We start from the raw sequence: 26,731 nt of genomic DNA on the forward strand, positions 1-26,731 counted from the left end.
ATAAGTTGCCATTTTAATCCTTAAACCTATACACATAACATATGTAATGCAAGGAATGTGAAGAAAGTCCAGAGAAGTGGCCAGCTGTGTGTTTGGAACAGTTGTCCTTCAATAAGGTAATACTTTAGAAAACAAGAAGTTGGCTTTTTCTATGCACTGTCACATACCTGCTTCTCCTTTTTGTCACTGTCTAAAAAAGTTTACCCTCTACTTCCTTTAAGAAGATCAAGTTACATAGAGTGAAGCAGAAGTTTCCTTGTCAAGATGAAGTAAGAAAATTCTCCGTTCCTAAATATCCCGATGGACAGATGTTCATATTTGGCTGGAATTGTTTTGCTAAATTCACTTATTTAAGAGATTGTACAAAGCTAAATCTTTATCCGTCTCCATGGCACGATGATGGACCTCGTTTTCTTCAGCCCTATGAAGAGTTGTTCTTCAAATGCTGTGTTTGCAAAGGTTTTACATGATACTCGTACATTTTGAGAGCTGGGCCTAATTTTAATGAAAGTCCGGTCAGAACATCATTTCTGGTCATAAGCAGCAAAGACTTTCCATCAATCTCCTAAGAAATATAAAAAAAGAGTCATCAGTTAGTTTTTACGTGCCAAATCCTGAAAAATAAATGTCACAGTATTCAGCGGTAGGCCATGTGCTCATGTCTTCCCCATTGGGACTTCTTCAGGTTTATATATTACATGTCTTTATTTTGTTACCCAGGACTTTATGCTTTCATTCATTTAGCTTCTCAGTCCTTTATCACCAGATAGTCACAGCCGCGAGTTTAATCTCCTTTGTATCATTTATTTTATTGGACTTCACATCTTCACAACAATGATTTGAGATTATAGCACCACAGATCAATTATATTATAAAAAGGTAGGTAGCAACTTTACAAGGAGGTCAAATCATCAACCACTGGGAATACTCCTGGATTAGATACTGGTAATACTCCCGAATTAGATACTGGTAATACTCCTGGATTAGATACTGGTAATACTCCCGAATTAGATACTGGTAATACTCCCGAATTAGATACTGGTAACACTCCCGAATTAGATACTGGTAATACTTCTGGATTAAATACTGGTAATACTCCTGGATTAGATACTGGTAATACTCTTGGATTAGATACTGGTAATACTCTTGGATTAGATACTGGTAATACTCCCGGATTAGATACTGGTAATACTCCTGGATTAGATACTGGTAATACTCCCGAATTAGATACTGGTAATACTTCTGGATTAAATACTGGTAATACTCTTGGATTAGATACTGGTAATACTCCCGGATTAGATACTGGTAATACTCCTGGATTAGATACTGGTAATACTCCTGAATTAGATACTGGTAATACTCCTGGATTAAATACTGGTAATACTCCTGAATTAGATACTGGTAATACTCCTGGATTAGATTTAATTTAATTTCATGAGAATTCATTTGGGATTAATATGTTCTAGACAAATCAAAGGAGATTCGGATAAAATGGATGGGGACAACTCTCGCTATGTTTTGAGTACTTTAGATCAGTGGTTTTCAACCTTTTGAAGAAACGCAGCACGCTTACAGATAGTATTGTATCTCCACTGAAACCTCGTCCCCGCTATGTCCAATTTTCACTATATGGTAAATAAACAATTTTAAAGGAAAGTGACCAAACAAGCGTGAAAATAACTCTATTATAAATGTGGGTGCTGCATGAAAAGGGCCCGTTCCCAGTCCCAAAAATGATGTGTTCAAGAAAAATCAGTGCATCTGGGAATAAATAAAAAAAAGGTATATGGTGAAGTACGTTAAAAAAACCAACGCTCTCACACATCTGGTAAGATATGCACTTACGTAAATGCATATTTTACCAGAGTGTGAAATAGCTTTGTTTTCCAACGTACTTCACCATATACTTTCTTTTTTATTCCGAGGTGCTTTCTCTTGAAACCGCACACTAATGGCTGCTTGCGCTTTAGGATGACCTGACTCCCATGCAAAGGAATGGAAGGACATGCTCAGTGGCGGATTTCGCGATAGGCCTGGGGGACAGTATACAGAGGCCACGCTCTCTTCCCCACTGACTGACGCTGGAGAGCGTGGGGCCTCTGTAAAGGTCTCTTACCTTCTCCTTTGTACCACCCTCCTCCTTCTGCAGAAGTCAGATGGCATCACATTGTCATGAAAACGTGTCACCACGTGACATTGCGGCGTTATTAGACTCCGCAACGCTGGAGGAGGAGGGCGGCGCTGCAGGATGCAGCCTGGGGTAAGTGCCTATGGGTGCAAACATTTTAAATCCGCCACTGGACGTGTTAAATCTTGACAGCCTTCAGTGTATATGGGCCTATTTAGGTAGCTGAAAGTTTTATGATCGTAACATAGATTACTTTAAAAAAAAAAAATTTAAATAAAGTAACTTCTTTATATATTAAATTTCATTTATAACGTTCCAACATTTAATAACCATGTTGAAACATCAAATTTTAAAAATACAGCAAATACGCTTATAGTTTCTGGAAAAGAAAAACATCTGAGATGTCAACCATTCCTAGATTCCACAGAACCAAGGCTGAGAACCATTCATGGAACCCCCGGATTGCACAGAACACAGGCTGAGAACCATTCATGGAACCCCGGATTGCACAGAACCCAGGCTGAGAACCATTCATGGAACCCCCGGATTGCACAGAACACAGGCTGAGAACCATTCATGGAACCCCCGGATTGCACAGAACCCAGGCTGAGAACCATTCATGGAACAACGGATTCCACAGAACCCAGGCTGAGAACCATTCATGGAACTCCCGTATTGCACAGAACCCAGGCTGAGAACCATTCATGGAACCCCGGATTCCACAGAACCCAGGCTGAGAACCATTCATGGAACCCCGGATTCCGAAGAACCCAGGCTGAGAACCATTCATGGAACCCCCGGATTGCACAGAACCCAGGCTGACATCCATTCATGGAACCACGGATTGCACAGAACCCAGGCTGAGAACAATTCATGGAACCCCCGGATTGCACAGAACCCAGGCTGAGAACCATTCATGGAACTCCCGGATTGCACAGAACCCAGGCTGAGAACCATTCATGGAACCCCGGATTCCACAGAACACAGGCTGAGAACCATTCATAGAACTCCCGGATTGCACAGAACCCAGGCTGAGAACCATTCATGGAACCCCAGGATTGAACAGAACCCAGGCTGAGAACCATTCATGGAACACCGGATTCCACAGAACCAGGCTGAGAACCATTCATGGAACCCCCGGATTGCACAGAACCCAGGCTAAGAACCATTCATGCAACCCCCGGATTGCACAGAACCCAGGCTGAGAACCATTCATGGAACCCCAGGATTGCACAGAACCCAGGCTGAGAACCATTCATGGAACCTCCGGATTGCACAGAACCCAGGCTGAGAACTCGTGGCTTAGATGTTTGAGGCAGCTCAGACAATACATATTTCACCCTGGGAATGGTTTCATGACGTAACTACAGCCACGGAACGTTTTAACGGTGTACACAGCTCTCCTGTAACAGCCTATGATGTGTTCCTACCCACTACAAGATGGTTTATATTTCGTTGTAGCCCTACGCTGAATGGCAGCAGATTCGCTCCATGTAACGTGAGCTGAATTGGATCTTCTGCGGGTCTAGCCACATTCATTTGCCTGTAACAATGAATTACAGAGCTCTTCAGCGCTCATTGAGTTAATGATTAATAGCTTGCTCACGTGGTTAAGTGTAAAAAGAGAATAATGTCAAATATAAATAGTTGTAAGACAACGTGACTGACATCGTGTGGCCATTTTGAAAAATGACAAGGAATTCTTTACAGAAAGTTTTCCCTAACATGCCAGAATGTAATGCATAGGTGGGCAACTCTGGTCACCAACAGGTCAGAGCTCTGAGCCACTGATTGAGCCACCTGTGCTGAAGCAGGGATATCCTGACCTGTTGGCGGCCCTTGAGGACTGGAGTTGCCCGCCCCTGGTGTAATGTTAGATAGTCAGCAGCTCCATTTCAAATGAGCCATTTCCATGTACCTGATCCTGAAAAGCGCTCGCCTGCTCCTCAAATCCTGCGGTTCTGAAGTAACTGACAACATCAGCGACAGCCCAGTGGGCCGGGTCAGGAGGTCTCCCATTCTCTACCGAGCTGCAAAATACCAAGCCAGAAAAAGGAGTCGCTATTTGTGCAGATGGCTGAACAGTAAAAACGGCAACGGTTAATTAATGTATAATCAAAATGTACAAATATACTAATAACAATAATAACAATAATAATAAAAGGATTTGTTTATAACATTTGATTTTGTTCCGATGGGTTTTTCTTTGCAGAAACAATCTGACGTGTCATAGAACTTCCGATTAACTTTGGTATTCCGTTTAAAACGTTACGGTGAAGAGACCATTCATAATAGATTAAGTGCCGGTTATTGTGACTGATCACCTTTCACCTCCTGTTGAAGGTTTGCAAATCCTTTTCCTCAGGACCCCATTATTTCAAAAGGATAGGAAATAACGTCCTAATTAATATTGGATTGTGAGGTTGCTCCTGGAACACTAGATCCTCTGTGGGCTCATTTGCATGTCATTGCCCAGAATCCCTTGCAGCAGTGGAAGTACTGTATGCTAAGAGATAAAGATGAAAGGCAGGGTTGCAGACCTGTCTGTCTAACACATGTGAACGTGCTCACAAGTGATATTTTTATTTGTTGTACACTGTACGGTGTCGGGTTTTTGTCAGTTTTTCCGCACCATAACTTAAATAATGTGTGGTTATATCATCTTACAAATGGAGGAAGTTCCCAGAAAGGTGATATTGAATGCACTGTAACTGTTCTGGCTGCTGCTGCTATGGTGAATACAATTAAAACACAGCGACATTAACATCACAGGTTGCAAGAAATAATTCTACACACAATGACTTTTTTGATCTTGGTTTGTAAAATGACGAGAACCCGATAGATTACCCAGCAGCACCAATGTTGGTGGAAGAATCTGTTCCTCATAACCAGTGTGTACGAAGTTAATGTTTACGTTTTCTGAGCAAGGACCGTATGTGTAGCCTATATTTCGAAAATGCAAAAACAAGCTTGAAGCCTCCAGGCGAACAGTCACAGGTTTGGGATGTGTGAAGGCGAACTAGGCTTGCGCCCTTCGATGGAAACAGAGAAATATATTCCACAATATTGGTGAGAGCTGCACACGAAATCTCTTGGGCCAAAAAGGCGTAACCGACATAACTCAGGCTCATCCATCACATTCATTTTAGGGAGCCCAGATTTCAGATTGCATACTGTGTGACTCGCTGAGTCATATGTTTCATGCAACTTACATTAAAGCAAGGGTGCTCAACGCCGGGTATGAAAATGATCCCTGAAGAAGTAACTGTGTGTTACGAAACGCGTTGGAGGGTGTCATTGCTCAATTTTCATACCCTCGTGTTGCTGAGAACACCTTCAGTTTGTGTTCCCTTGATTTTTGTGACAGCCCCTGCTGCTGTTTGTATCCTTTGTGTATCCCGTGCCGCTGCGCGTATCCTGCGTTGCCCCGTACATTCTGTGCTACACCGGACGCCTCCCAGGAGTGGATGAGTGGTCCGTGACGTCATCATCGGGCGCTCCACGAGAAGTAGCGGCGTGCGAGTGGCGTTCGGCTGTGCGGGCATTAACGGAAGCTGCTACACGTTAGTTTGAGCTTTGTGCTCCGGGACTTTGAACTAAGGACAGACCTGCTTACCACCCTGAGACGGAGTGTCTTGGATTCTACACGTGTAGAGGGACCACCCGTCGGGATAGAGGACTGCTGGCCCACTGCTCCCCGAGATCGAGTAAAGAGTGCTGCTTCCAGCCGTCTACTGGTGTGGTAAACCCACTAACCCACTGCTCAATTGTATTTACCTTGATGTACGCAGAACTTATTACCTTTTAGTAAAACTCACTTTTTAATTATACTTCACTATGTGCGTTGTGCGCCTTGTTCTTTTGTTCTTTCCCGAGTTATAGGCCTCGGTATGGGGTGCTGTAATCCACGCAAAGTTTAAATCTACTGGTCACGCGACGCGGGAGATTCCGGCACCCCATACCGGGGGCTTGTAACTCGGCAAGCAGGGGGTCCCCGAGGCTGAAATTAATGCGGATCAGCTCCAGAGACCCCCGGATTCAATACTGTGTTATTAAAATTGTAATTAAATCTGCGCGATGCCCTGTGATAGCGGTGCACGGGGGGGGGGGCAGGTTCTCTCTGTGTAGCTCTTCCAGCTGCTGGAGCGACATTTGGCTCATTAAGCAAACACAAAGCAGAGCGATTCGGCCTCTTATTAGTGCACGATAAAAAACTTGCGCTTTTTCTTAGTGAATACCGTTTTGACTCAAAATATATTTCACCGATCCTACATTCTGAAGCGATACCAACAGGAAAAGCGCATTTGTGCATTCTGAGCGCACATCTCTTAGCATTACTGTAGCAAGGTATTTTTTCCTGCTTGTTTTTTTTTTATAGCAACATAAGGAAGAGTTTGGGGGAGTCGCACGGTGCACAAATTACAATGCGATCTTGTTTACATTTTCAGCAATTATTTATGTTTCTCTTGCATGAAAACTAGTCTCCCAGCCTGGAGGTGATGGAAAAAACGTCCGCCGAGCAGGCTGGAGTCAAATGTCAAGAGATGATGGTAGCGGCAATAATAAAACGATGCTTTATTTGCTCCTAAATCAGGGCTAATCAATTTCTTCTCATGGAAGATAAGTTTCCATCAACCTCGATTTACATCGTCCACACAATCAGTCCACCAAGAACTCCTGCAGAATTGGGAGCTGTGGATCAGAGGTGGAAGCTGTTTCTATATGGGCCATTTGAGTAGCCCTAAACTGGGTGCACTATCCAAGAGCATGATGGGTAGCAGTTCTATGCAGCGCTCTCAAAACTAGGTCACTGTGGTTACTAGAAGCTGTATTGGGTGCTGGGTGCTTTAATTATACATGCACAGAACTCATTTGTTTATAGGTGATAACAACCCTGCTAAATGCAAGGCATAAAAACATCTATATATTTATCTTGGTGATATAATTTTTGTTTTGTGCACGTGTTTATTGGTCAATGGCTTGTCAAGTTATCATAGTATTGGGGGGGTGTATTTAATATCGTGGATTCAGGGCAGCGTTCATGGTCATTCCACTAGAACATTTATCGATTAGGAAAGTCTCTCTCAGTATTTTTAAAGGACAGAAAATTCTGCTTTAACATATACAACTATGGGGCGAAGCAGTAAAAAAAAAACAATGAGATACATATCCTAAAAATAAATAAATGTTCCTTCCATTGAAGATTTCAAGCTGATTTGTATTTTAATCATTTACACGAGTATCTTATGATTATATTCATTAAGTAAAACATTATTCAGGTTTCTTGTAATATAAGCTTTACAAATCAGTATTTGTAATGATCATGTCATGTCTTCGTATGTATCTTAAAGAATTAAATCCAACGGCCTTTGTTGTAAAAGACGGTTTTTTTCAGCGTGCATATTCTGTCAAGGCTGAATTAAGCTGGAAGAAGCAATTAACCTCGGTCACTTAAGAAATGCAACAAATGAATGAACGCAGGAGAGAAATGCACCGATGTTCCATATATTGCCAGAGTTATGTTACTTTGTACTTACTGCAAAGGCCTAACGTAGGAAAGGGGTGAGCAAATGTCACCAACAATGAAGAAAGAGCTCATCTCTATATTCACAATTGCATTTAGGATTGTGTGTGTGTGTGTATATAGACATATGCATGGCTGTTAGAATATGTTACATCATGTAAATATATATATGTACAATGCACATAGGGAATAAAAAAATATTAAAATAACAGACAAATCTAATAGGATACCACAAGGATGCTCAATTCCAGTCCTCAAGCACCCCAACAGGTCAGGTTTTCAGGATATCCCAGCTTCAGCACAGGTGGCTCAGTCAAAGACTGAGCCTCTCATTGAGGCAGCTGTGATGAAGCAGGGACTAATTAAGCCACCTGTGCTGAAGCAGGGATATCCAGAAAACAGGGTCTGTTGGGGTGCTTGAGGACAGGAGGAGGTGAGCACCCTGTGTTATCACATACAGATACAGAACGAAAGAAGGTATCCGATTAAGGGGATTTGATACTTACTTTTTAACATCCACAGAACCATTCTCCTTGCTTTCCATATTCTCGGTAACCATGGGGAGACTGGGGGGATCTTTGGCATCTACAACTGGTCAACAAGAGAACAAATTCAAATATCTGAAACAGCCATAAAGTGATTCACAAATGTGTCCCCCCCCGCCTGAGAGAATGTTCCTGTACAAGCCTGCACCCTGCACCTAATGAGAAGAAGTATGCCGATGCCAGCGGGTGCAGAGAAATCTGCACCGTTTCTCACCGCCGGTCACACAATATAACAGACGGTAAGCTGTGGTTACGCTATGCTTTAGAACAGGGGGCTCAACTCAGCCCACAAGACATCCCCCACCCAACAGGACAGGTTTTCAGGATATTCCAACTTCAGCACAGGTGGCTCAATGAGTGGCTCAGTCTTAGGCGGCACCACCAGGTGGCTCAATGAGTGGCTCAGTCTTAGGCGGCACCACCTGTGCTGAAGCAGGCATATCCAGAAAACATGACCCGTTGGGGGGAGGGTCTTGAGCACCGTTACTTTAGAATATGGCGGTATTCTAAATTGGGACCACAATATTGCTATCTCGGGAGTGCTTCTGTGTTGTAATGTATGCAAACACAACAACTAATATGACGCCAGCACTCCTGAGGAGTACAAAAAACTGTAACAGATGTGGTGAAAGGTGCAGTACGGGAAGACAAGCGACATACACAATATGAAAAGACTGGTAAGCAAAACCGGCCCGGGGGGGGTCAGTGTACCAGAGACGTGCCCTGCATGTCAGCACTCGGACACATTAAGTATGTGAGATAATTCCAGTTATCAGAAGGTGGAGGTACGCAGCTAAGTACACTACTGAACAGTAAAGATATGATGTATGTACTAAAACCAAATGTATTAGTATTATAAAGATAAAACGATGGGTGTTAAAAACTCCCCACAGCGAGAAATGGGGCTTCAAAAATGGAAGCTCAAGGACAATAGTCATGTGACTAAAACCCATAAAAAGGGTAATACGAAGGCTGGATAGCCTGACAAAAACAGACAGGTGAGCATACTAGGAGGAAGAGCGCTCCTACGTAAGCCCCCTCCCCTCCCACGACCACTCTACAATTGAAAACTATATTATAATACACTCACACTCAGAGTGAGTGTGCAATCAGTGTGGTGTCCATATAGCTCTTGGTTTTAGTACATACATCATAGCCTTACTGTTCAGTAGTGTTCTTAGCTGTGTACCTCCATTCTCATTACTGGTACTATCTCACATACTAAATGTGTCCGAGTGCTGATATTCAGGGGACTTCACTGGTACACTGACCCCACCCCACCCCCTCCCTTCCCCCCCCCCCCCCTCCCTTCCCCCCCGGGTCGGTTTTGCTTACCAGTCTTTTCATATTGTGTATACTACGGGTAAGGCTTCTCCGGAAGTGACGTCACACTCTGGAGACCGCGGGGAACCGAGCTGTTGCATGCAGCGAGTGGCCACGCAGCATCCAGCTACAAGCGGGGGAGCTGTTACAACGCACCAAACGGAGGCGGCGCGGTGAGCGACGGCGCGGTGAGCGACGGCGGTTCCATACCCTCTCTTCCTTCACTGACATTGTGATACATGCTGGTTTATATTTATTTCACTGTAAGTGCGCATTTTTATCATGTATATAAATACCTACCTTTATACCATTGATCTGCACCATGGATATGTCCTTTTGTCTTTACATTTAATCCTCACACTGAACCCCTGGAGTGGAGTGCATCAAAGCCTAGATACAGGAGACCGTATTTCTAAAGATACCAGTTGTTGCCCCTACACCCCTTACATCTAGTAAGTAGCCACACTCAGAGCCAACATTTCTGTGACATTATTCACTTATACCGATACACCTGCACTGAGATTGCTGTTTTCTGTTGTTTTTTCCGCATGCTCCCCCTGGGTTGCAAGATAAATGTATATAGCACCATGCATGTATATAGCACCATGCATGTATATAGCACCATGCATGTATATAGCACCATGCATGTACATAGCGTTGCAGTAATACACGGGACATACTAATATAACACGTAATGGGAATAAGCACATCAGACATAAAAGTAACATTAGGGAAAGGAGTCCCTGCCCCGAAGAGCTTACAATCTAAGTGGTAAGTAGGGAGAACGTACATAGACAGTAGGAGGGCGTTATGTAAAGTGCGTCTGCGAGGGGCCAAGGTCCGTGCATACGAGATAACGTGTGGTTTAGTAGGTTTCCTATCACAGGCTGGTCACAGACATGTATATGTGCTCATAAGTGTTTTGTTATCCCATTAACAATACAAATATAGAGAATATAAAAAACAAAATATACATATATATCAATATAGAAAAAAGTAACAATATGAAATGTTTTTTTACTACATTATACAATTCAATTCATGCTTTTCATTCGCCCACAGAGTAACAGACACAAGACAGAATGTAGCATGTCTATATGCAAACAATTTCCTGATTCCTCCTTTTCTTCTTGTTAATGAGAGATAATTAAAGGCTAAATGTAAATACCCATTTACGTTAGACTGTAAAGAGAAGGATTGTGTAAGGGAGCAGACACTGCCGTCCTGATGTTCCTGCGCTTACACCGATAGATGGATACACAGCGAATGTACAGGACCGGTCCTTATACACTTACACACATCGCCCATAAGCATCAAAGTTTCAATGTAAAAACCCCGAACCTCTTCACAATAACCCACATTAATCTGCATCGCAGCTCGCAATCACATAAAGCCCGCAAAGAAATCCCACACAATGCAACAGACATGCAAAGAGCTAAATCAAAGAGAAAAGCAAGAAGACCTACCTAGCAATGAAGCAAAGCATTGCACTTTTATAATCTTAATAAGGTCAGCGAGAAGGAAACCCCAAGGTTCTCTCTCATAAAGCAGCCCGAGGAATTCAGCGAGGAGGCACAGTACAACGTGACACGCTGAAATAGGATCAGTCTGGCTCACTGCCACGGTGACGAGGCTGGGAGACGCACGGCTGCACCAACTGCCTTCTGTTTAATGGCTGACATTTTAAAGATACAGAAAGCAATGCTTACTTAGCTATCATACCTACAATGCGTCCGCCGATCAATCAAGCATTGTGCAGCGCGGCTGGGTTTTAACGTTTGTTTCTAAGAACCTCAGTTATCCGCCCTGGCAACCTCCTACTCATTATTTTTCATGGATGTTTTGTCTGTGCTGATATTGGGGTATTGTTTAAATAGGAGGCTTATACGTCAATATGTCATTGATGGTGTTAGTAGTGTAACTAAAAGGATTACACATCTGACTGTTTATCAGCAAGATACTGGGTGAAATATTTGTGTGTGTGTGTGTGTGTGTGTGTGTGTGTGTGTGTGTGTGTGTGTGTGTGTGTGTGTGTATATATATATATATAATATAATATACATACATACTGTACACACACACACGATTACGCGTATTACGGGGAAAAAAACATCTTTTTGTGGGTATTTTGTATACAAAGCATCTCATGGTGACAAATGTAGATGAATTATTTAATGGCTGTTACGTAAAACTGTCAGGAATGTTATTCCAAAATATTGTAGTTATACTGATAAGTCTAATACGAAACAGGAAGGGGGAATAATACACCACAATGAAGCAGTTGAAATGGCTTCTGAAACATTTTCGATACATCCTTTTGCTCAGAACATCCTCACAAAAACATTCCAACAAAGACTACTGTATACCGGTCATTCATTTAATAAGTTTGTTCCTAGTACACACTTTATAGCATAATGCCGCCTCAAGGCATTATACAGTAATATATATCCCAGTCAGATTTCAGACATAATAAGAATAATATATGTTTGTTTTTTGTAATATCTCATTACAGAACGTGTTCCCAATTAACAGACACTTCTATTAGTTTCAAATGCCTTTTTTTTTACCATACTTCTGTCAATCACATGAGACACAGAAATAGTATCAGAGCCACAATCAGTATTGTATTGTATTGTATGTCTTTATTTATATAGCGCCATTAATGTACATAGCGCTTCACAGTAGTAATACATGCGGTAATCAAATAAATAACAGATAATATAAATAACAGGTCATGGGAATAAGTGCTTTAGACATAAAAGTAACATTAAGGAAGAGGAGTCCCTGCCCCGAGAAGCTTACAATCTAATTGGTAGGTAGGGAGAACGTATAGAGACAGTAGGAGGGAGTTCTGGTAAGTGCGTCTGCAGGGGGCCAAGCTTTATGTATCATGTGTTCAGAATATCCACAGTGCTATTCATATGCTTCTTTAAGCAAGTGTGTCTTAAGGTGGGTCTTAAAGGTGGATAGAGAGGGTGCAAGTCGGGTACTGAGGGGAAGGGCATTCCAGAGGTGTGGGGCAGTCAGTGAAAAAGGTTTAAGGTGGGAGAGGGCTTTAGATACGAAGGGGGTAGAAAGAAGACATCCTTGAGAAGAACGCAAGAGTCTGGATGGTGCATAACGAGAAATTAGGGCTGAGATGTAAGGAGGGGCAGAAGAGTGTAAAGCTTTAAAAGTGAGGAGAAGAATGGAGTGTGAGATGCTGGATTTGATCGGAAGCCAGGAGAGGGATTTCATGAGGGGAGATGCTGTGACAGATCTAGGAAAGAGTAGAGTGATTCTGGCAGCAGCGTTTAGGATAGATTGTAGGGGAGACAGGTGAGAGGTAGGAAGGCCGGACAGCAGGAGGTTACAGTAATCAAGACGGGAGAGAATGAGGGCCTGAGTCAGAGTTTTAGCAGTCGAGCAACAGAGGAAAGGGTGCATCGTTGTGATATTGCAGAGGAAAAAGCGACAGGTTTTAGAAATGTTTTGAATGTGAGGGGCGAATGTGAGAGAGGAGTCGAGTGTGACCCCTAGGCAGCGTGCTTGGGCTACTGGGTGAATGATCGTAGTTCCAATAGTAATGTGGAAGGAGGTAGTAGGGCCAGGTTTGGGAGGAAGTATGAGGAGCTCTGTTTTAGCCATGTTGAGTTTAAGGCGGCGGAGGGCCATCCAGGATGATATAGCAGAGAGACAATCAGAAACTTTGGTTTGTACAGCAGGTGTAAGGTCGGGTGTTGAAAAGTACATTTGTGTGTTGTCAGCATAGAGATGATATTTAAACCCAAAAGATGTGATTAGGTCACCTAGAGAGAGAGTGTAAAGAGAAAAGAGAAGGGGTCCCAGGACAGAGCCCTGGGGTACCCCCACAGAAAGATCAATAGAGGAGGAGGAGGTGTTAGCAGAAGAGACACTGAAAGTACGATGGGAGAGGTAGGATGAGATCCAGGATAGAGCTTTGTTCCGAATACCAACAGTATAGAGAATGTGAAGGAGAAGAGGGTGGTCCACGGTGTCAAATGCTGCAGAGAGGTCAAGTAATATGAGCAGAGTATAATGACCTCTGTCTTTGGCAGCATGGAGGGCGTCAGTTATTTTAGTGAGGGCTGTTTCCGTGGAGTGAGCAGTGCGGAAGCCAGATTGTAGAGGGTCTAGGAGAGAATAGGTGTTGAGAAAATGGAGCAAGCGAGAGAATACAAGACGTTCAAGGAGTTTAGAGGCAAAAGGCAGGAGGGAGACAGGTCGATAGTTAGAAAGACAGGTAGGGTCAAGCTTGGTGTTTTTGAGTAATGGTATGACTGTTGCATGTTTGAAGGAGGATGGAAAGGTTCCAGAGCAGAGGGAGGAGTTAAAAATGTGTGTGAGCGTAGGGATTATAGTAGGAGCAAGAGGTTTTAGGAGATGGGAGGGAATGGGGTCAAGAGGGCAAGTGGTAGAGGGAGAAGAGGCGATCAACAGCGACACATCCTCCTCTGAGACAGTGGAAAAATAGTCAAGGAAGGCAGGAGGAGAGTTAGGAAGAGGTGTAGGATGGGAGGAAGAAACAGAGGGGATGTTCTGACGTATTAACCCTTCATCTCCACACATCTCTTTCCGAGCAAATTCCCACTAAAGGAATTTTGACCAAAATGCGGACTGAAGAAAGCCTGATCCGTGCGGGAAAAATATATTTTTTTCATTTTAGATTTCAGGTGCTGCCTAGATTTGTGAGAGTTATACTCGGTGAACATGCATATAATAAAAGTTATACACACATATGCAGAAGTTTAACTGTACTTAATAGGCCCAATCCTTTAGAGGAATGTAAACGCACACAGCACACATACACCGTGAAGAAAATGTATTATACTGTAGCCCACAAAGTGAAAAGCAACATTTCGGTCCGTGCTACCGGACTACATTATAATCAATTTTAGTCACGATATAAAGTGTGCGGGGTCTTCTCTCCTTGTCGGGTGATGTATATCTTGTTCTTCCTTATGATATGTGTACACACCATTAATGCAAATCTTTCTCAAGGAGTGCATTTAAAGCTGCAGTACAGTCTTTTTTATTTTTTTTATTTATTTTTTTACTTCATTAGTTTCATGTGTGCAATCTCTAATTACCTAAAGAACTGTATAGCTGCCAGTCAATTCGTTCTCCATGTATTGATAGGCGAAATTTGGTGACATAATTAGAGCTGGCATATGTTTATATTCTGCTTCTGTCTCTCAGTGGAAGCTCATGAATATTCATGAGCACTCCTGCACTGACATGTGCTAGAGGGAGGGCAGGGCTGACAAAGGGGTGTGCCAGGGCTTGTGACAGGACTTGAAGGGGCAGTGCCTTAGCAAATGGCTGTTAAAATAGAATACAAGAAAATTGGTCTTTCAAAGTTGTTTTTTTAAAAACAGAAAATGCTAAAAGTATTTTTTCTTACTACAGAACTGATTTATTAAAAAAAACACACATGCAAGATATTGACTGAACTGCAGCTTTAACGTGTGTGTGTGGAGGTGTGGGTGGAGGTGTGTGTTGGGGAAGTGTGGAGGTGTGGGTGAAGGTGTGTGGGTGTGGAGGTGTGTGTGAGGTGTGGGTGCACAAACTATTATTGCAAATCTTTCTCAAGGTGTGTGTGTGTGTGTGTGTGTGTGTGTGTGTGTGTGTGTGTGTGTGTGTGTGTGTGTGTGTGTGTGTGTGTGTGTGTGTGTGTGTGTGTGTGTGTGTGTGTAGGTGTGTGTGTAGGTGTGTGTGTAGGTGTGTGTGTAGGTGTGTGTGTGTGTAGGTGTGTGTGTAGGTGTGTGTGGTATGGGTGCTCGAGCTATTATTGTGAATCTTTCCCAAGTAGTGCAAACTACATTTAACGTGTGTGTGTGTGGGGGGGCCTTATGAGCAACGTGTCATGCTTTCTTCTGGAACCAGGATCACATGTGGGATGTGAGTGAGAGTGGTTTAACTCATCCCCTTTTGAGAGCACACAGAGTCCTTTAATTTTCTTCTACTTTAATGGGGGAGAAAAAACAAATATAAAGGGTACTTGCAGATGGTAATGTGTGGTGGGAGAGGGCTTCTCTATGTGATGGTGCTCTGTTACGGGGGGACGGTAAAAAAGGATGGCCTTGCAGGGGTGTAATGGAGGAAGCATGTACTCACTAAGGCCTCGTTCAGGGTGCCTGCTTCGCGACGTGCGCACGCACGTTCGAAACAAAGTATTTAAAGTTAATTTTGGTTGTCAGGGTAGCAGCTACCCTGTCGCCGAAGTACGGAGTTGACGCTTGCTACAGTTTGCATAAACTCAAGTTGTTTTTTCAAGCTGCAGCAGCGTCACTGGTACTTCGGCAGCCAATGAAATCATGCGGGAAAGTGTAGTGAGAAGAGCAACACCCATCCCTAACCTCAGGTCTGTAGCCCCGCCTCCTGAACGCTTGAAAAGGTCTGCTGGGGATGATGAGCCCACATCGCCCAGCAGACTGACGCGCGCACACGCGGACGCGCGCCCTCCACCTCCTGTCTCTGCCACCCTGAACAAGGCCAAAGCCAGCTAGTTAGAACTAAAGCACATGTTCCTGTAACTAGCAGGAAGGGTCTAAGGACCAAAGTAACTGCTATAAAGGCAGGGGAGTAGGATTGAACCAATCTTCTAGCTATGAGGATTGGAAGGTTGCCAGGGCAACCAACTAGAACTGTGTGAAAGGGCAAATGTAGCAATAATGTTGCAGTTTACACATGCAGCTAGCTGCTGGAACAGGAGAATTACAGGCAGCTGAACAACGGAGACAGGAATAGTCAAAACTGCAAAGGGAGACAGAAAATGTGTATTCCTGTTCCAGTACATGCTTGTTTCTCAATTGATAAAAGCCTAACTGAATTGCATCACAGATCACAGAAATTACAGCATATTCTGCTTTCCTGCTAGCTTTAATACTGTATGCTATATGTACGTACAGTATAAGAACGATATCTGTACATTATAACCTCATATATGAATAGCTCTCTGCTTGGGTAATTACAAATGATCACAACATCCAACAAATCTATACTTCTCCGGGACCTATAAGATTATCTCTGGGCCCTATAGGATTATTAGAATGTTGAACATTGGGAAGCTGCATTGATTAGGGCGGAGTTATATAGCAATTAGACTTTAATTAGAACATTAGACTTTATAAATAGAAAACTACTGGAGAATTGAGTTTACTTAATTATGCAATTAGCGTGTGAAGGAAAACAATGGACACGGTATTTTATCACTACCACATGGGTACATGGGTGTGTCCAATCATGGGTGTGTCCAATCACGGGTGTGTAAATGGGAGCAGAGTAAGTGCTAGTGAAACACGCCGTGGGATCGTTCGCAAGTCAGAATGGAAATACAGTATTGTACGCTGCTTTAAAGACTAGAAGCGAAGCTGTGCGTTATGTAATATGCGCAGGCACAGAAATACCGCTACATCCAGCACTAGTAATTAATAAACTTTGTGGGATTAATAGAAATTAAATTAACTGCCAATGTTTATATAAAAATATAAAATGAATAAGCAATACAGTAAAACAGAAGCATTCTTATGCACGTGCACACACACACGCGCAATCACAAGTGACATATTCGCAGCTACATCATAATCGTATTGCTAGTTTTTGTCTGGGAGATCTTCCAGGGCGTGGGATGGATGAGGGCGCCTTCCCTTCTGTCACGCTCACACACGCCGTTGTAAAAATGTGGATACTTGGTTTTCATGGGATCTTTCTCTTTAAAATTTTGCACAAGCAAAACATGCAGTTTTCACCAAATTAGTGCAAGAAAAGAGCAAAGTATATAATTAATGCGTTTTTTTTCCAGTTTCATTCTAGCGGTACGCAACTCATGTCATCTATAAACCTTCCTTAATATGAGCCTTATGAAGCCCCAGCAGAGCATCAAATTGGCCTCTAGTTTAAACTGCTTATATGTGTGTGCCTTGAATTGTTACACAGGCAGTCCTCGGTTATACGACAGAATGTGTTACTCAAAATGGCGTCGGATAGCGAAGCGTTGGAAAGCGAAACCCGTTTTCCCATAGGAACCCAGTTTAAATCAAACGTTCCGTTCCTGAAGACATTTTTAATGCTAAAATACACAAAATATTTTACTCAAGCAATAAGATTATGCTGCACACACATACATTATGATGTAAAGATTCTATTTATTGAATCCAGAACTGTAAAATAAAACTGTTAGACATGTTTAAAGGCATAAATACCCCACTAAACCCTCACACAGACTGATCTGGATGATTTCCCTGACTGCAGCCTTCTGATTTACATAATGTTGCAACTTTGCAAAGCGTCGTAAGAGCGTCGGATAAGCCATTTTGGCGTCGTAAAACCGGCCATAGGGATGCATTGGACAGCGTCGGATAAGCCATTCGTCGTAAAGCGAAGCGTCGTGAAACGAGGACTGTCTGTACACAATTTATTTGGGATCAACTTGCATTGCTGATTAAGTTAAGAAAATATGAAAAAGCCCATTTAGAAAAAAAAAGGGAAATATTATTCTACCTACAATAAACCGCCTCTAGCACTAGGGTGTTTAACGTTTTAAAATGAAAAAGAACAGGCACAGAAATAGTCTTAAATAACTATATTTGTAAGAAAAAAAGGGCCCAAGTTTAACTTCCTGACGGCATCCTGAATACTCCCAGGAGCTGAAATGTTGGTCCATTTTTTCTTGCAAAATATTGTTATTTCAAAGAATTTCTGTGCCTATTCTCTTTCATTCTTAAATGTAAAGCCGTTCGGGTTGTTGCCACCTCAGACCCAGAATTAAAAACGCAAAGGAAAAGCAGATTGTGAATTACAGATGCAAAGTTTTATAAGTATATTCTAAGTTTCTTTTTATTATCTTCCGTCAATATAACAAAGACATCAGCCTGTGAGCCCTAAACCTTTTTTGTTCACATATTTAGTTTAAGAAATATGCCTATAACAATTTCAGTAACACAAATGTGCTGTGGCTCACGTTACTGCAAGTGCATTTATTCCCTCTGATTTCTACGTTAATTCAAATAAAACATTCAGTTGTTAAAAATATTTATAAACGGTTTGAACTTCCTGGAAATCTTTTCTGCTACATTATACGGTATTGGAAAACTAGTTAAAGAACACAGCTAACTATGTCCCGCCAGCTCTTTTAGGGCCAGATACTTTCAATTCTATTGAGCCATTTAACATACTTTAATAGCAACACCTCATGTATCCTCATAAAACAATAAAATTATGTTATTTTTCGAGCCCTGAATATGCCTCACAGTGTTTTAGCCTGTTGGGGTTTTTTCAGTTACGTATTAGCGGTTTCTTAGTATTATACAGTATATGCATGCTACATGCTACATGCTAGTATTCTATAATGCAATAAGAACAGGTTTATTTGCCCCATTCTTTAATATATCAACGTTTCCGGGTATTAATACACCAACAGTGATATATCAAATACAATTACAAGGCTGGTGTGCCATCCTCTCTGTACGTTCTCCCTACAAACCAATTAAATTGTCAGCTCTTCGGGGCAGGGAATCCGTTTCCTAAATGTCACTTTTATGTTTGAAGCGCTTCTTCCCTTTGTGTGTTATTTATATGACTGTAACGTGTATTACTGCTGTGAAGCGCCATGTACATTAATGGCGCTATATAAATAAAGACATACATATGTAACACCCCTTCCCTCCTCCTAGGGAGATATGCGTGTTATGGGTGTTAGGGTGCTACCTGTTCACATGAGGCCAAATACTCCGCGGTTGGAGAACCTGGGGTGGCTGGTGCAGCGCCTCCACCAGTGAGGATCCCTGCGTTGGCGGGATAGCCCATCACGGGAACGGGGATACCCACCTGGTTTACCTACAATAACCACAACCGCAAGAAGTATGTACAACCTATTTACTATGGTCCCATAGCCTCAACAGTATAACATACACAGAATACAGTAAACATCCCCCAAAGTACTGAGGGTGCCTTGGGCACCGGAAACCCAATGTCTGTCCGAACAGTCCCACACAGATGTATGCGAGGGCAGCGCTACCCTCCCAGTGTGGTGTTGGACAGGCTGCAAACGTGGTCCCACCATACAGGGCTTCCAACACTATCCCCTTCTCGCATTATGTCCGGTGGTACTGTGAAATCGATTCCACCAGGCCTGGGGAACCTTCCGCGGTGATTCCGTCGGCTCCGCTGAGTTGTTTATAAACTAAGGTGACAAGTCCCTTACTATGGGCCGGCCCTACAATACATCCGCTATTGTGTAGGGGCAACTACCTGGGGCCTACGGGAAACAGGTCTGGCCTAGTACGCGGGGGGCTTGACTAGCTCCCCAGACACTACCTCTCGATTCGCCGGCTCCGTCAGGACTGCCACGCCGTCTCCTGTCCACAGAGGATATCCTGAACGACAGGACCTCCTCCGCTTTCAGCGCCAACCTCAAGATGGCCACTGCTTTACATATGGTCCATATGTACGTGGCTGTGCCAACCACAACATGGCCGACATCTCACTAAACCCTCCAACGCGATGGTTCACTGTCAGTGAGGAGGCAAGGGAGGGTACCCTGCTACACACACACATACATACATACATACATACATACAGTGATGGTCTTAATTGTGAACTTCAGATCTGCCTTATAACCCCGCTATGTGACCATCAGAGGCAGGAGGTACAGACAGCATATTCCTTGATGTTTGCCTGGTTCTGTTCAGAACAGGGCATTCGGGGTTAACTGATAAAACCTTCTAGTACAGGAGTGGCAAAAAAGAATATCCCTGCTTCAGTGGTGAAGCAAGGATATTCTTAAAACCTGACCTGTTGGTGGCCCTTCAGGACTGGGAGTTGGCCGCTCCTGTTCTAGTTCTTTACTACAAAAAGGGCCAGCAAAGCACTTCAAAGCAATTCATTGCAGCCCTTTCTAGCAGTGACGTGGATAAAAATATCAATCCACGGAAGATTCAAATCTCAGAGGCTCTGTGATTGCAACTCTCTTACATTTCCTAAGTGGTTCCTGGGTGCTTGCTTTAAAGTGCAGCTTTTAACCCCACGAGTGCCAGTTGGCTGCAACGCGGTGATTTGCAATGCGTTGCCATCCCCACTGGCGCTCCGTGGGTTAAAAGCAAAGTGGTGCTAAGAAGAACAAGGACCCCTGACCGAAGATGACCTGGAGGAGACCTCTCCCAGACTCGGTGTGGGGTTTGTTGCCATTAGCATTGATTGTGATCGAAATAAAGAGATGAATCTGCCTCAATCAATTCAAATTACCAATAGTATCAGCTACGTACTGCATGTCCCCACTCGTGACTACTCCCCCTCCAACCTCCGCGCACTGCGGGAATGAGGAGGGTAAATCTAATGTGCGTTTCGAGTCCCAGGAGGGTCTTGAGACCAGCCGTTAAAACACCGCAAGTTACTTACACACCGCAACGTCCCCTATTTTAGTACTAAAAGTACAAATAGCAAAGAAACAAACCACAACAGATTGGAACACGCCCTGAACCCCTGACCTTGTGACCTTACCCAACTCACATGGGAACTGATTGACCTCGAAGTGCTGCCAAGCCACACGGCGGCCAGGGGGTGAGCATCGTTTACTACAGGGGGTGGGCAACTCCAGCCCTCAACACCCCCCAACAGGTCAGGTTTACAGGATGTCCCTGCTTCAGCACAGGGGGCTCAATGAAAGAAGCTGACCTGTTGGGGGGTCTCAAGGACTGGCTTGGAGCACCCCCGAATTACTATATATCCATCTCTACCTCAAGCACTAACATTACACTGTCAGCTCCATGGATCCGGAAGTCATTATGCATAATTCAATGTACCGCGCTACAAAGGGAAATAATATTATTATTATTATTATTATTATTATGGCTGCTAACAGTTATCACAATTTAGCATACAGCCCTCGCGCTACTTTTATTGCCCGGAAAATGCTGAATTTAACATTTTAAATAACAAGTTTCCTTTGTTTATAATGTTATCTTTACAAGATAAATTAGCCTTTGAAAATATAAAAATAGGCAAACTGTACTTTTAATGCATCAATTCCTATTGGACATTATTGCGGCGTTTTATTTTTAATAACCGCCGAAGTATCCGCTATCTTATATAGAACAATTACATTTCTTTTAGTTGCAATCTGTGCGGGACACAACACAAAGGGGGATTATTTTATGCCGGCCCAAAGAGGCAGACCAGGCATTTATTTTTAAGTCAATAAGTTTTGTTCGAAACGTCCCATTCTGCCGCTTCTCCGACACAGAATACGCTCCGATGTACGGGAGATTATATTTTACTTATTTTTTTGTCCGTCAAAATTTCAGTTCTAAAAAGTAATACAAACCTTCAAAAAATGAGTATGGTACGTATGAAGGCGGCATACATCTATACATGTGACACATAATTTGATGTTTTCAATTACTGTGGACACGTACATTTAAAACTACGAAGCATAAATTGTTAGCATAATATTATTTAGAATAGCCATACTGTGGAAATAATACATTTTGTTCACCTGTCTATTAAAACATCTGTGCGTACATTTTTGGGTTGATACATAGCAACTAAATTCTGTGTTAACACTACTAACAAACTTTTTAGGGTTAATTCCAAGTTGAACTAGGCGGGCAATTTTGACACATTCTGTTTGTTTTGCCGCGCAGAACATACAATCTCTTTGCGGCGCTTAGTTCACGGGCCCCATAGCTTTTATAACATAGCTCTGAAGTCACCTTTGTGAATCAGAATATATATTTTAATAATAATAATAATAATAATAATAGCATGTTCTTGTATAGCGCTGCTAGTTTTACATAGTGCTTTACAGACATTTTTGCAGACAACAATCTATGTTTTTGGTGCCTGAGGCACAGGGAGATAAGTGACTTTCCCAATGTCACAAGGAGCCGACACTGGGAATTGAACCAGGTTCCCCTGATTCACACTCAGTGCCAGTCAGTGTCTTTACTCACTGAGCTGCTCCTTCTCCCAGGTTCCCCTGCTTCACACTCAGTGCCAGTCAATGTCTTTACTCACTGAGCTGCTCCTTCTCCCAGGTTCCCCTGCTTCACACTCAGTGCCAGTCAGTGTCTTTACTCACTGAGTCGCTCCTTCTCCCAGGCTCCCCTGCTTCACACTCAGTGCCAGTCAGTGTCTTTACTCACTGAGTCGCTCCTTCTCCCAGGTTCCCTGCTTCACACTCAGTGCCAGGCAGTGTCTGTACTCACTGAGCCGCTCCTTCTCCCAGGCTCCCCTGCTTCACACTCAGTGCCAGGCAGTGTCTTTACTCACTGAGCCGCTCCTTCTCCCAGGTTCCCCTGCTTCACACTCAGTGCCAGTCAGTGTCTTTACTCACTGAGTCGCTCCTTCTCCCAGGTTCCCCTGCTTCACACTCAGTGCCAGTCAGTGTCTTTACTCACTGAGCCGCTCCTTCTCCCAGGTTCCCCTGCTTCACACTCAGTGCCAGGCAGTGTCTGTACTCACTGAGCCGCTCCTTCTCCCAGGTTCCCCTGCTTCACACTCAGTGCCAGTCAGTGTCTTTACTCACTGAGTCGCTCCTTCTCCCAGGTTCCCCTGCTTCACACTCAGTGCCAGTCAGTGTCTTTACTCACGGAGCCGCTCCTTCTCCCAGGTTCCCCTGCTTCACACTCAGTGCCAGTCAGTGTCTTTACTCACTGAGTCGCTCCTTCTCCCAGGTTCCCCTGCTTCACACTCAGTGCCAGGCAGTGTCTTTACTCACTGAGCCGCTCCTTCTCCCAGGTTCCCCTGCTTCACACTCAGTGCCAGGCAGTGTCTGTACTCACTGAGCCGCTCCTTCTCCCAGGTTCCCCTGCTTCACACTCAGTGCCAGTCAGTGTCTTTACTCACTGAGCCGCTCCTTCTCCCAGGTTCCCCTGCCTCACACTCAGTGCCAGTCAGTGTCTTTACTCACTGAGCTGCTCCTTCGCCCAGGTTCCCCTGCTTCACACTCAGTGCCAGTCAGTGTCTTTACTCACTGAGTCGCTCCTTCTCCCAGGTTCCCCTGCTTCACACTCAGTGCCAGTCAGTGTCTTTACTCACCGAGTCGCTCCTTCTCCCAGGTTCCCCTGCTTCACACTCAGTGCCAGTCAGTGTCTTTACTCACTGAGCCGCTCCTTCTCCCAGGTTCCCCTGCTTCACACTCAGTGCCAGTCAGTGTCTTTACTCACTGAGCCGCTCCTTCTCCCAGGCTCCCCTGCTTCACACTCAGTGCCAGTCAGTGTCTTTACTCACTGAGCCGCTCCTTCTCCCAGGTTCCCCTGCTTCACACTCAGTGCCAGTCAGTGTCTTTACTCACTGAGCTGCTCCTTCTCCGCTGATTTTCAAAACATATTTTCTTTAAAATATAAAACTACGGGAGAACTCCTGATCTTTTTAAAGTACAGAAATGTTTTGGATTTTATGACAATACAAATAGTGCAGCTGCCTTAATTCGTCTGCAATTACCTCTGAAAAAACTCCGGTATCTATCTCCAGATTAACCCCGGGCAAAGGAAAATGAAAGTAGTTTAGGTCATAAACCAGGGAAAGTTATAAAACTCGCTTCATGAGAAACCCACAACAAAAAACACCCCTTGGGTTGCAAATAATTATGGCTCCTGTCATCTTTCTTTCCAGCAAGTGAATAAATTCAGGTAACAGGCAATTTCGGGTGAAATAACCCGTCTGGAACAAATACTGAACTGACAGGTCGCACCGGGGTTTATTGTCACGTTCAGGGGTAAAGAAGGTGCTCGGCACAATACATAACAAGGTACCTGAAAACCCTACAGAAAGGAATTGCTGCCCAAGAAGATGCCTGTTATAAACAGAAAGTGTGTCAGTGTACAGTGTGAATGTACAAAATCCAGTATTTTAATACAAAATACACACCCTCCTGGCAGTCGGCCTTAGGTCCAAAATGTTGAATCTTTCTGATCTTATATGTCAGCCCCTAATATGTTTTAATCTCCCGAGTATTTTGTGTCTTCTGATTATTATGCTGCATTGTTACACAATTGTGTTGACGTATGCGGAATTTTCTGTACATTTGCCCCAATGTCCCATTTTTCGGACATCTTTTGTGTGCGCATTTCTTGCTAATAGGGTTTTCAGATGCCCACGTTTGCTTCCATTTTAGTTTGGTCTTTCCATATACTCTTCTTGGCAATTTGCGCATCATGGCACTTCTTTTAAAAAGGAAGTTGCCGGCAGCCATTTTGCCCTGAAAATATGGAGTTTTCATTTTTATTTTTACATATCTTCAGAAGCAGGGGGTCTCCCGGCGTGCGATATATGTAATTATGCACCAGGAGACACAGCGCTCCAAGAATATTAAAAAAAATAAGTCAATATTTGTTTGGAAATGTTTAAAAGTGCAGGTTCTATTTGGCGACATACATGCGATCAGGAATAAGGTGAAAGCGTTTAGCAATGTAACATCTTCACTACCATTTCCAATGTTTAATATTTTAAGAGACTTATGCTTGAAATCCTAATTCCCGAACATCACGATAACAAATATGCCATATTACACAATGTATGCGCCTTTTGCTTGTAGCTCAGGTCTAACCAACCTTACAATACTGCAGCAATAACAAAACTATTATTATCTACCAAGTACTTTGCATCTTATAATAAAAATGGAAAAATATCATAGAAGTGAACAATTAAGTGGCTCTTCAGGAAGAAGAATTAAATGTTTTGCACATAGTGTAGAAATAATATATCTGCTACATCATGGACCTCAATTTCTGAGCCTTTCCTATAGAATTACTGTAATATTTTATTTGCGGTAGACTAAAGCAACACTGGGCAGGGCCAAGTGAATTACTACCAGAACCAGAAAATAATGGGAGATAGAAATATCTAATGTACAGGAAGATCACAACACAAAGAATCTCTTTGCTTTCTGTTATCTGCATTGTTGTCCAGGCCCACCTGGCAATGGAGGGGTTAAAACGCTTCTATTTCTTTACTAAGTGCCATTAGCGAGGATCCCACAGATTGCTGCTAGGAAAGGGTCCCCAACTATTTGGAGGAGGGGGAAGCAATGAGGAGATGTGCATAGGAATTGCACCCACAGCTTTGCAAACAGGAGCAGGAAACTTTACAGTGGCACATACACAGCAGCACATACACAGCAGCACCCAGATCTCAGCACCCAGATCTCAGCACCCAGATCTCAGCACCCAGATCTCAGCACCCAGATCTGACTGCTCTGTGGGAGCCCAAGGAAATAAAGTGCATTGCATTATTGGCATGTGCACAGCTGGCTGCAGAAACCATCTCCTCCATAGAACAGATCACAGCCCTTTGGTTCATCCTCAGGATCCATAGAAGTGTGTAAGTTCCTTGTGCAATGCAGCTGAGTGTGCAGGGACAGGGGGGCACACTAGTGATGTGAGGCTGCATTGGGGAGGAATGCAGTGAGACAAAGTAACACACACTGTTTTCTGCCCCCACATTAGCAGCCATGCTGTGTGACAATGCCAGCCCACTTACCCCTTCTCATAGTCAGCAGTCAGGGTGCCAGGCTTCCTCCCTGCACAGCACACACATGCAGGCTCCCAAAGAGAAGCACCAAACCGGCCAATCAGAGAGGCGCTGTCAGGCAGCGAGCATGCTGGGAGATGTAGTCTTTGGGTGTCTCAAGCCATAGGGGAAAGGACAGGCAGCAAGAGCCATAGGGAAAAGGACAGGCAGCAAGAGCCATAGGGGAAAGGACTGGCAGCAAGAGCCATAGGGGAAAGGACAGGCAACAAGAGCCATAGGGGAAAGGACAGGCAGCAAGAGCCATAGGGGAAAGGACAGGCAGCAAGAGCCATAGGGGAAAGGACAGGAAACAAGAGCCATAGGGGAAAGGACAGGCAGCAAGAGCCATAGGGGAAAGGACAGGAAACAAGAGCCATAGGGGAAAGGACAGGTAACAAGAGCCATAGGGGAAAGGACTGGCAGCAAGAGCCATAGGGGAAAGGACTGGCAGCAAGAGCCATAGGGAAAAGGACAGGCAACAAGAGCCATAAGGGAAAGGACAGGCAGCAAGAGCCATAGGGGAAAGGACAGGCAGCAAGAGCCATAGGGGAAAGGACAGGAAACAAGAGCCATAGGGGAAAGGACAGGCAACAAGAGCCATAGGGGAAAGGACAGGAAACAAGAGCCATAGGGGAAAGGACAGGCAGCAAGAGCCATAGGGGAAAGGACAGGCAGCAAGAGCCATAGGGGAAAGGACAGGAA

General features: G+C 43.7%; 1 protein-coding gene across 4 annotated transcripts; it reads right to left on the reverse strand.

Annotated features, from left to right (window-relative positions):
• Window positions 1-26,083, reverse strand: SAMD13 (sterile alpha motif domain containing 13). 4 transcript variants are annotated; one of them, XM_075615672.1, is made up of 5 exons: window positions 10,987-11,127; window positions 9,821-9,910; window positions 8,159-8,243; window positions 4,047-4,158; window positions 1-565 (listed from the first exon to the last, which is right to left on the reverse strand). In XM_075615672.1, exons 3-5 carry the CDS (start codon window positions 8,209-8,211, stop codon window positions 422-424), a joined length of 309 nt encoding a protein of 102 aa, XP_075471787.1. In that variant the 5' UTR covers window positions 8,212-8,243; window positions 9,821-9,910; window positions 10,987-11,127; the 3' UTR covers window positions 1-421. The 4 variants fall into 4 exon arrangements, with proteins under 4 accessions (XP_075471787.1, XP_075471785.1, XP_075471788.1 ...); XM_075615670.1 differs by lacking the exons at window positions 9,821-9,910; window positions 10,987-11,127 and adding an exon at window positions 26,000-26,083; XM_075615673.1 differs by lacking the exons at window positions 9,821-9,910; window positions 10,987-11,127 and adding an exon at window positions 23,558-23,577.
• Window positions 26,084-26,731: the final 648 nt, after the last annotated feature.

The sequence above is a fragment of the Ascaphus truei genome, chromosome 10 (assembly GCF_040206685.1).
Source record: "Ascaphus truei isolate aAscTru1 chromosome 10, aAscTru1.hap1, whole genome shotgun sequence".
Lineage (NCBI taxonomy): Eukaryota > Metazoa > Chordata > Amphibia > Anura > Ascaphidae > Ascaphus > Ascaphus truei.